At 51.8% G+C, this 10,897-nt stretch overlaps 1 protein-coding gene across 1 annotated transcript; it reads right to left on the bottom strand.

Annotated features, from left to right (window-relative positions):
- Nucleotides 1-1,962: 1,962 nt before the first annotated feature.
- CRYGS (crystallin gamma S) lies at nucleotides 1,963-9,472 on the bottom strand. The gene is made up of 3 exons (XM_077183612.1): nucleotides 9,286-9,472; nucleotides 4,405-4,647; nucleotides 1,963-2,289 (listed from the first exon to the last, which is right to left on the bottom strand). The coding sequence occupies exons 1-3, from the start codon at nucleotides 9,304-9,306 to the stop codon at nucleotides 2,017-2,019; spliced, it is 537 nt and encodes a 178-aa protein (XP_077039727.1). The 5' UTR covers nucleotides 9,307-9,472; the 3' UTR covers nucleotides 1,963-2,016.
- Between the last annotated feature and the right edge of the window lie 1,425 nt (nucleotides 9,473-10,897).

The raw sequence follows: 10,897 nt of genomic DNA, 5'->3' as shown, positions 1-10,897 counted from the left end.
GGAGGACAAGGAGAAGGAGGGAAAACTTGGGATAATTGGGTTTTAAAAGTGGGGAGATCAGCAGTGAACGGGTAGGACATGGGAAAATGTTACCTTAAGGGCAAACAGATCCAGCTCTGGCTCCTCTGGTGCTGTAGGGTGGATGCACACCAGCAACCACAGAGCTGGAGTATCCCAAACCCATCCAGTGCAGGGCATGTGGGATGGGGACAGGGGCACAGTCCCCAAAATCAGGGTGGGAGTCGGCTAGAAATGCACTGGGTGGGGCTCCTGCCTACAGATTTTCCATCACAACAGGGACAGCAACAGGCTCACTGTCAAAAAGAAAACAGGAGCCAGGCTGTGAACAAACTGCTGCCCTTGGAGAGCTTTGCCAGGGGGAAAAGGGGAGCTGGAGCTGAGGGCTAGTCCTGGAGAAATAATATGGGGAAAAATACAGCAAAACCCAACTGTGCTGTTGGATCATCTGCATCCTGCTGATCCATGAAGGTGAGGAGGGATGGAAGCGGGTGCAGATGCATCACTGTTTGCAGGGAAAGGCTGGACTGGGGCAGTGCTCTGAGGGAGGGGGTGACAGCAGGGAGAGGAAGAAGGGAAAGGCGACTCTTCAGCTGATTTTTGTCCTGGGGGAAGTCCAGGGGGCTGGACGTGGTGGCTCCTTCCCATTCCCCACCGGCAGCAGCTTTCCCAGGAGGTGGCAGCCCCGTGGCTTGATGAGCATCCCTTCCCCTGGCTCCCCGCTCCATAATAACCTCACACATCAAGGGGAAGAGACTGCAGAGCATGGCTGGGAGGGCTCTGCTTCCACCTCCAGCCTCATTATCCCAAAGCCCCTTAGCTCCATGTGCAAACAGGCTGCAGCTCCCAGGGTTCCCAGGGGAAGAGTGCCCAGCCATCAGCTATTCCTGCCCGGGAGGCTGTGCCTGGGACCTGCCTCTCCTCTGGTAGCACCAGGCAAAGTGGGATGGTCCTGGTGGCTAACTGGGATAACTGGGAGCCCCCTCTACTCCCTGCACATCTCAGGTGTCCAGGGAGCTCTTCTGCCCTTCAGCAGCCACCTCCCAGAGGCACTCACTGCCTCTATCCCACACCCAGCCCGCTCCCAGCTCCATGCGGTGCCCAGCCCCAGTTTAAGCAACTGAATCTCTTGGCCCACACCTCCAGGGGACATCCTGTACCTGACACACTGGGCTGCCAGTGTCCCCAGCATTCCCCAAGGAGGTTATGGCTGTCCCCTTCCTGCTCCATCTGGGATCTCCATTTTTTCCCAGTCCTGGGAGGACAGAACTCATCCAGTACCAGGACAGCAGCTGCCTGCTCAGGGTGTCCAGGAGGACACATGGCAGTGACAAAAACCTCATCCCTTCTCCCAAACCACCACGGAGCAGCAACAGAGCAGGCAGGGACTCCATAGGGACATGACAGACCAAGCCACCCACAGCCATCACCGAAAACTGGAACCCAGAGACGTGTGGTGCCACTGCTCCATAGGGATGGCCAAACGCTGGAGCACAAACTCCAGCTTGGGGGTGGCTTTTTCCTAAAGGATCAGAGGGGCAGGGGATGGGGAAGGGGGTGACAATCAGGCAGAAAAGGCTCTGCTCCACCCCAGCTCCCCCAGGATCAGAGGGGCAGGGGATGGGGAAGGGGGTGACAATCAGGCAGAGAAGGCTCTGCTCCAGCTGCCCCGGGATCAGAGGGGCAGGGGATGGGGAAGGGGGTGACAATCAGGCAGAGAAGGCTCTGCTCCAGCTCCCCCGGGATCAGAAGGGCAGGGGATGGGGAAGGGGGTGACAATGAAGCACAGAAGGCTCTGCTCCACCCCAGCTCCCCCGGGATCAGAGGGGCAGGGGATGGGGAAGGGGGTGACAATCAGGGAGAGAAGGCTCTGCTCCACCCCAGCTCCCCGGAGGCCGGACATGTCGCACGCAAATCCCGGGAATAAGCAGGACAAGGCGGAGCTGAGCGACTCAGTTGCTTTATTGGGGGGGTGTGGCAGCCCTGCCCGGGGCTGGCTCACTCGGAGATGCTGCGGAAGGACTGGACGGCGGGGCTGGCCGCGCCCCACTCCACGGGCTTGCGGTACTCCCCCTTGGGCAGCACGTACTGCCGGCCCCGGTAGTTGGGATGCTCGTAGAACACCCAGACGCCCTCCAGCACCCTGCAGGCGTGCACCTCACGCATGTGCCACTCCTCCATGATGGAGGGGCAGTCTTCGGTGGCTTCGAACATCTGCCCGCCAAAATCTCCCTTCTCAAACACCTGGATGTGGCCTCGGCCTCCACTTGGCTAGAAAAAAAAAGAAAAAAAAAAAAAGTGTGGGGAGAGAAAATCATAGGGTCATGGAAAGTTTTGGGTTGGAAGGGATTTTAAGATGATCCAGTTCTACCTCCCACTATCCCAGGTTCTTCCAAGCCCCCTCCAAGCTGGCCTTGGACACTTCCAGGGGTGGGGCAGCCACAGCTTCTCTGGGTGACTTCATTGGCAACCAGAGCATTGGATGGAGGCACTGACATGTCCCAGCTCTGACATGGGGGCAGAGTTTGGGCACAGCCGGACTCAAATCAGGTACCAACCACCCCCAGCACACCAGGACAGGGCTGAAATCTCCAAAAGCACAGGGAGAAGCAGCTGGGGTAAATTCTAACAGAGCATCACACGCAGAACAGTGATAAGCTCGAGTCAGCAGTGCCGGTCTTGCTATCCCAGGCAGCCTTGAGTCCCTCAGTGCTCCTTGTGAGCATCAGAGAGGCAGCCTCGCTCCAGTCCCGTCTCCTCCGGGCGGAAAGGAGTGCAATGAGCTGCTGAGCCCGGCGGGGCCGTGTTTTGCTGCGGAGGCAGCGCTGGGTCCCACCGGGACTGGAAGCGCTCCTTGCCTGATCTGCAGCTGCCCGGACACCTTCCCCAGCCTGCTCCCTCCTTGCCAGCCCCAGCCGAGCTCTGTGGGGTCTCCCCAGGGCAGGGAAAAGCCAGGACCAGGTGGATGTGCAGGATGAGGCTCCCACGTTTCATCCTGGTGGAGGAAGCTGTGCTGCTCTTGTGTCTCGCACGTGTTTTGGCTCCATGTCTTAAGCCAGATCAGTGCTCTGAGCGGGCTGGAAACTCTCCTTGCCCCATGCAAAGGGATTTAGACCCAGCTTAAAGCCAGAACAGGCTCAGAGGGGCGTTAGACTCCCAGGCAGAAAAGCAGAATCTGTTCTCAGTGGTGAGATCTGCTCCATGCAGTGGGAATTCACAGCCATGCTCCAATTAATCAACCCGTGGATCAGCAGAATCTGCCCCACTACTGGAAAACCTCAGCAGCAGCAGCACCAACCCACACTTCATCCACAATCCCAATCTTAAAAGATGCTCCTCCCAATAGGCTTCCCAAAAGGATCCTTCGCTCTGTTCCTTTCTCCCACCATCAGTTAGGAGGGGATGAGCACACCTCCTGTGCTCTCCTCACACCAGGAGGCACCAGGCTGCTCCCAGCATGGCCAAGGAGGGCTCCAGGCATGCCTTCTGTTCCTGGGCACTCCAGGACTGATACTGGGCTTGGCTCTCCACACCCAGAAGGGTTTGGTGACACAGATTCAGCTCCTTGTATCAGAAGGGAGTCCTGGGTTGCTGGAGAGGAAACTTCCCCTCATTCTAAATATTCCTGCAAAACCTATATTCCACTGTTACAGGCCTTGAGCTGTTGGATCAGTTGGTTACACATGAGGGAAAAATGAGAGGCAAACTCTGGAGCAACCTGCCTGGACACAGAAATCCCTAAAGGAACATGCTGATGAAACTACCTATGGAAACTCACCCACACTCAAATGGATCTTTGTCACGGACATATTTTATAAAAACTCCTTTCCCTAGGATTTTTTTCTCCTGAGAAGCTGAGAGGCCTCAGAAACAAAATGTAAACAATGGTTATCTGCTGCTGTGGAATGCAACAGGTGCATCTGGGATTGGTCTCATGTGGTTGTTTTTAATTAATGGCCAATCACAGCCCAGCTGTCTCAGACTCTGGTCAGTCACAAGGTTTTATTATCACTCCTTTCCTTTCCTTTCAAGCCTTCTTGAAAGGATGAAATCCTTTCTTCATTCTTTTAGTATAGTTTTAATATGATATATATCATAAAATAATAAATCAGCCTTCTGGAACATGGAGCCAAGATTCTCATTTCTTCCCTCATCCTGGGACCCCTGTGAACACCACCACAGATCTGCCTTTTCCCACTGCAATCCAGACTGGGAAACCTCCACCTTCTCCCCACACCAAACACCTTGCTACTCCCAGAGCAGGACTGTGGGACCAAACCCCTGCAGCCCCCTCTCTGTGGCTCCCCAGGACACCACGTTCCCCTACATGAAACCCTCCCAGGATGGGATAAATGGCAGCATCCCCTGGCAAGGGGTGACACCTACGATCTGGATGTACTTGCAGGAGCCCAGGCGGTCGTTGAGGCCCATCCAGTGGTGGTAGTCAGGGTACTCCCCGTGGGTCAGCACGTACATGTTCCCAGCATAGTTGGGCCTCTCGTAGGCCACCCAGGTGCCTCCATCCACGCGGATGGAGTTGCAGCGGCTCAGGTAGTTGTGGAAATCAGGGCAGTCGCTGTCGCACTCGTAGTAACGGCCCAGGAAGTTCTTGTCTTCATAGAAGGTGACCTGAAACGAGCAGAGGGGGCAGAGAAGGGAGGTTCCTCATCCAGAATTTCTCCATATTCCAGCCACATCACAGCAGGAAATATCTGAAAGCAGAGCCCTCGAGTGTGGCGTTCACATTCTCTGAAAAATCACCCAGGATTTTTCTCCTGGGAAGCTGAGAAGCTTCAGAGAAAAAGGAAAACAATTCTTATCTCATTTGATTCTCCTGTGTTTTGCTTATCTGGAATGTGTTTGGAGATTGTTTACCCACAGGTGATTGTTTCATTGGATTCTGGTGTGAGTTGTTTTCACTCTGGCCAATCAGGGCCAAGATGTGTTGAGACTCTGGGAAGAGTGCCGAGTTTTCATTATTATCTTTTTAGCATTCTAAGTATCCTTTCTGTATTCTTTAGTATAGTTTAGTTTAGTATTCTTCAATATACTATAGTATCATAAAATAATACATTAATCTTCTGAGAACATGGAGTCAGATTCATCATTCCTCCCTTCATCGGGGCACCCCACAAATACAACATTAGAGCTATCAGAAATCATCAAGCCCAGCCATGGAACGGGACCAACTGCAGTCAGTCAGACTAATTCACCTGTCTGGCCCCAATGCCTCCAGCTGCCACCAGTGTTCTGCCCTTCCCAGGCCTTTGTTCTGTCCCAGTCCAACGCAACACTCCCACAGAGAAGTCCCTGTCCTTTTTTCCAGCAAAACACCATCAAAGCAATTCCCTCCCACCTTCTCTAGATCAGGAGTTACTAAATTATGGCTGGAGAGCTGTGAGAAGTGAATGGAATTTACAAAGTCGGTTTCTGGGGACATGGGTGGGGCTGGCAGCCCTGGGTTAGCAGCTGGACTTGATGCCTTTAGAGGGCTTTTCCAGCCTTAACAATTCCATTATTTCCTTTATACTGACCTTCCAAGTGTTTGCAGCAAGATCTTTACTGATCTGAAGGGAGTGGAGAAGTCTCTTTCCTCCCAGATCATGTCTTCTAGCCCATCCTTGTTCCCACTTGAACAACCCAAAACTTCCCTTCTCAAAACTCACTGCCCAAAGCTGGACATCACACAAGCTTTGCCCTTGCCAGGAAAAACTAAGGGTGCATTCCATGTTCATGGTGGGGAGCAGTTTTATGGATATCCAAGGATTGTATTTGCAGTTGGCTCATTCTGCTTTGGTTGCTGCAAGTCCATGAAACCTCTGGCAAATTCACAATCCATCCCCACATTTCTTGCCCAAGAGCTGCTCTATAGCCAGGCTGCTGATCCAAAAGCACTTTATCCTTGAACACAACCTGGCTTGAAAGATCTTTGGAACTGATGAGCAAATCCCATTCCTCCCACCCAAGGCATCACCCACCCAGACAGCCTGGAGAGGAAACTCAGTTTTCCTCAAAAATCCCTTCATTAAAATATTGCAAGCCCTAGACCAGACCAGTCCTTTCTCCAGCCCCATTTTAGATCCTTCCAGGTGACAATTACTCATCAAACGTTCCTCTTCTCCAAGAGGATTTCCAAACCATCACATCTATCTTGACTACATCCCTTGCTTGCTCACAACGCCAGATGGTCTAGAGAGAATCTTTCTAGCCACACCCAATCCATTTTCCCATGTTTTTTTTCCATAGTTTGATTATTAAGACACCCCCCCCCCCACCTGCAGTACTTCACCTACAGTGCTTTGGCCACTGGTATCAATGTAACCTCCCTGCTCTTCAAAAATCACTCATTGTCAGTGTTTCAACCCAAATGCAGGACAGCTCTCTCACTTTTTATTTTTAATCATTTGTTTTGTGCTAAAAGTTAAATTAGCCAGAGTTTTCCTGGAGCTGGTTGGTCAGTGTGCCCCACCAGCCTGACCAAGGGATCTGGGGAGTCAGACTGATCATGCCAGAGGATTCATGCTCTTGATTTTGTGGCCTGTTACTGAACATTTATTAGGATAATGCTATTTTCCTTTTAATTTCAAGGATTGATTTGCCATCACAAAGCAGTTGGTGCACACAAAACAACCCCTCCCCTAACACCCTGAGCAAGCTCTTTCCACCTTCAGTGGAGAGCTGGGATCACTCTGACCTTTCCAGCAGTGAATAAGGGCTGTGAAAGGAGAGCACTGAAATGCCCAGCTCCTGTTTTCCCACTCTTGGGCAGTTAACCACACTGGCCTGGTCTTCCTGGCCACAGCCCACTGCCTTTTCCACATCCTACTTCTGGATCATTGTCCCTAAAGGTATCACCCAAAAAATCTGCCAGCCTGACCCAAAGGCAACACCGAAAGCTCTGCTCACTGGGTTTGGCAGTCATGCATCACCAGTCACCCTCTTCTTGAAGGCACTGGTCAAGGAAGCCACAGCACCCCTGGAAAAGCCTCTGCAGGGATTCATTTATTCCCAGTTCAGCATTATCCTCTGCTGGGATGGCTGATCCCTCTGTCCAATATCTGTCCCCAAGCTCTGATCCTGTCCCAACTCCTGTCCAACATGGTTGATTATAAACTCTGCCCAGTGTGGATCTGCTTTCTGGGCAGAGGGAACCTGGCAGTGTCCAAGGCCAGGTTGGACTGGGCTTGCAGCAACCTGAGATAGTGGAAGATGTCCCTGCCCATGGAGGGGGGTGGGACTGGATGGGCTTTAAAGTCCTTTCCAACTGAAACCATTCTAGGATTCAGTGATGTTCCTTCCCCACCCAGCCTAACACAACCAAACTGGAGCCTGGTGTCTCCAGGGGGGAATTTTCTCTGTATTTATAAAACCTCAAAGCCAAAGAAATCCAAAGGCTTGGATATATATACACATTAAGGATTTGGCTGTTCCTAAGTCCAACCTAAGTGCTGCTCCTTGGTTTAATTTCAGAATTTAAGGGATCCTCCCCACCCATTCTCCAGCACAGCCCTTCAGACACACCCTCAGCTCCTTTCAGACCTTTGCTTCCCAGCTTTCCTGCATGGATTCAGGCTGATGTTTTCACCCATAGAATAATTACAGATTCCATTTCCAGATTTGCAGCTTTGTTTCTGTCCCCTCTCACTTGCAGGGAAATCACTTTCCTTCAGCCAAACCCTGCAGGAGCTCTGCTCCCAGCACTCCCCTGTTAACCTCTCCATGTCCAACCTTGCCTTTTGGGGGTTACCAGGCACATACCACATCTGCCAGAGCAGATCTCCCTTGCAGGAATGTAAAACACTCACTTTGGTCACCTCACCTGAGTTATCACATATTTCTTTTCAACAGCAGCTTAGCTAGAAGGAAAATCATAAAAAATATCCATTTTTTACTCATAAAAAAGTATCCAACTCATAAAAAATATCCACTCCTCTATCAGGAGGGATCCCTTTCCAGGGCAGATCACTCACCGGGGCTGTGAGAAATGGTGTTTAATTCCCTATTTTGCCTTTTTCTTTTTCATGGAATGTGCTAAACAAGAGCACAGCATACAGAACTAGGAGATAACTCCTCCTGGCCATCTTGCTGCCCTCCAGCAGCACAAATTCCATTAATTCCCAGTGGCACACTCCGGGGGGACACAGCTGGGGAAAAGCAGAATGTGCTCAAGGCTTTCCAAGCTGATAGGAGACTCAAGGATGGAGCAGTTGCAGTTCCCCAGCACCTTTTTTAGGTTTAGGTACAGAAAATTTGCATCCCAGGATCCAGGAGCCACCAGCACACCCTCCTTGGCTTCCCAGCCCAACAGCCAGAGAGCCACAGAGCCGAAGGACACGGAAAAGCCAGGGCCAGATCTCCCATGGCACTGCCCAGTGCCTCCAAACCCACGGTGCCTCCAAAGCCCCTTGGGTCTCACAGCCTCCACAGGCTGAAAGGAACCCAGCCCAAAAGCTAAACTCAGATGAAGCTCTTCCTGCAGCCTCCTAACAGTGTTTGATATTCCATAGAGGACACTGGTCCAAGTCCCCACCCTCCTTCCCCTTTCCCTTCCCAGCTGTTTCTCCCTGCCCAATCCCTGACTCAGTACAAGTTCTGTGGGATCAGCCAGCTCAGCTCTGCTAAACCCAAGCCTGAGGTGCTGGATCCCCACCTGAGATGTCTCTCCAGCTGAAGCTGAGCTTCCCAACCTACCTCCTTCTCCGATTTCAGTTCGTCCCTGCCAACTGCACCAAATCCCAAGGCCGGTGTGCATCATCCCCCAGGGAACACGATTCCCTTCAGTGCCATGGCCATCCATGGAGCCTTTCTGTCCCAGCACACCTTCTGCTCCACCATGGAAAAGGGATGTGGCAGCTCTGCTGGTGCTGGCAGTCAGGCTCTCTCCAAGGGACCTTTCCATGAGATCCTGCTCTGCAAGTGCAGTGATTCCCAGCTGGCACAGCCCCTCCACCCCCAATTCCCAAGGCATCAGACCCTGCTGATTTAGAACCATTTCAAAATGCCTCTCACCAGTCACTGTGCTTCACTCCGTCCTCTGGCAGAGCCACACCTAGAGGGACCAGCCAAAATCTGGGAAAATACTTGGGAGGGCTCAGCTCCAGCTTCCCTCCACGTGAGGAGGGATTTCAAGCATCTCCCCCTGCCCACACACTGACAGAGGGGGAAGCTGTCAGCAGAACAAAAAAAAAACAAAGTTTCTCCACAATTCATGCCTGCAAAATTCTGCACTTTTAGCCAAAATCATGAATACACTGCAAACAAACTTACCTTGGTTCCAGCTCTGGACATTTTCCGTTCCAGCCAAGCTCCCCTGTGCCGGAGGAACGTCAGCAGCTGTTACAAACAGCCAGGATCCGAGGTGCCCTTTTTATAACGGGCTTGTTTTAAACCAGACAGCCGCTTTGTCATGAGAATAGGATCCAAAAATTGAGTCAGTGATTCTGAGGCTATAGCCGATTTCCAGAAAAGCAAACAGGATTATGGAATAAAGGAAGGCTTCGCCATCCTCCCTTTGTTACCATTTGCTGAGTCAGAACACCAAAACTCTGCCAAATGCACTCAAAACACGCAGCCCCCTGCCAAGGACAGGTGGTAATTTGGCTGCTCCCTCCCTTCCAAGCTTGTTAAACAAGAAGGAATCCTTGTTGGCTCTTAGAAACCCACCCCATTTGTAAGGAGGGCACATGGTATTCATCAGGGAATGTTCAGGTGCAGTGAAGGATGCAGTTAAGGAATGACAACGTGCTCAGAGCAGACAGCAGAGGATTGCAAAGACCAGCTCTGCATTGAAAGCTCTCAATGGAGACATCTGTGCAGCAAAGAGGCTGCAGATTTTCCTGGGACACCCTCAGCTGGAGCCACACCACTCCAAATACCTCCTGACTTAGAGGGAAAGAAGGAAGTGAGGCCACCTCCCCACTCCCCACAGAGTGATTTCACACATCCAACGATGCCCAGATTTCTGTTGTCTCTTCAAGTGTCACAAATTCAACCCCAACTCTCAGCCCAGCACCTGAGGCTGGAGCAGAGGAGTTTTCCCTTGGGCCACACTCCGGCCCTGGGAGCGGGGAGGCCGAGGATCACTGGCTTCCACAGCCACCCCCCCGCCAGTGCATTATGAAAAACCACCTCTGCAGCTATTCAGAGCCCCAGCCCAAAGGCTTAGTGAGACAAAGGGACACGAATTTGGCACAGCAGCGCCCGAAACACGCAGCCCCTCTTTCAAATCTGTCAGGACAAGCACTCTCGCAACAGCAGCTCTGTAAATGCAGGCAGATGGGAGAGCCTGGGGCACACACAATCAGCAGCTGCTCCTCTTCCCATTTTAGGAGCCTTGAATCACCCAGAGCTGTTGCTCTCACTGAGGCCACTTGGATTGATTTAGTTTTTAACTCCTGAAGATCACAGTTCAAGCACAAGCTGGGTTCTATCAGCATGTTCACAGCTCAAAGCTGTGGTCACTTTGCACATCCCTCCTTCAGAGGTTGGTTAAATACAATAAGCTCATCTTATATAAATAGAATAAATATAATAAACTCACCTCACCTGCCTGCCCAGGAGCCAAGGAGACCTTCAGAGGAATTCTGAGGCTGTGCACTCGAGAGCACTGTGCCTTCCCCTCACTCTCAGCTTGGAGAGCTCTTCCCAAGGCACCACCAGCTGCTGCCTCCACTCATCCATGCAATGCCTTTGCCTATTTTCCAAGCTTATTTAAGTGCTCAGCTATGAGCACATCTCCCCAAAACACATCCCACCAGCACATGAGAATGGTGCTTATTCAAGCTGATAATCTTTATGAAAATTATGAGAGATTGGAATAGGGCTTGTATCAAAACTTTGTGCCAGGGCAGCCTTCAGCTGCATGGCTGAAGTTTACAGG

This window comes from Agelaius phoeniceus, chromosome 10, assembly GCF_051311805.1.
Source record: "Agelaius phoeniceus isolate bAgePho1 chromosome 10, bAgePho1.hap1, whole genome shotgun sequence".
Lineage (NCBI taxonomy): Eukaryota > Metazoa > Chordata > Aves > Passeriformes > Icteridae > Agelaius > Agelaius phoeniceus.
The sequence above is the reverse complement of the archived record's forward strand: the minus strand, read 5'-3'. Positions and strand labels throughout refer to the sequence as shown.

Coding starts and splice junctions, on each gene's coding strand:
- CRYGS (XM_077183612.1), bottom strand. CDS start 9,306: ATGTCCAGAGCTGGAACCAAG. Junction 4,648..9,285: donor TGTCCAGAGCTGGAACCAAG/GTAAGTTTGTTT, acceptor TGCTCGTTTCAG/GTCACCTTCTATGAAGACAA. Junction 2,290..4,404: donor CCTGCAAGTACATCCAGATC/GTAGGTGTCACC, acceptor TTTTTTTTCTAG/CCAAGTGGAGGCCGAGGCCA.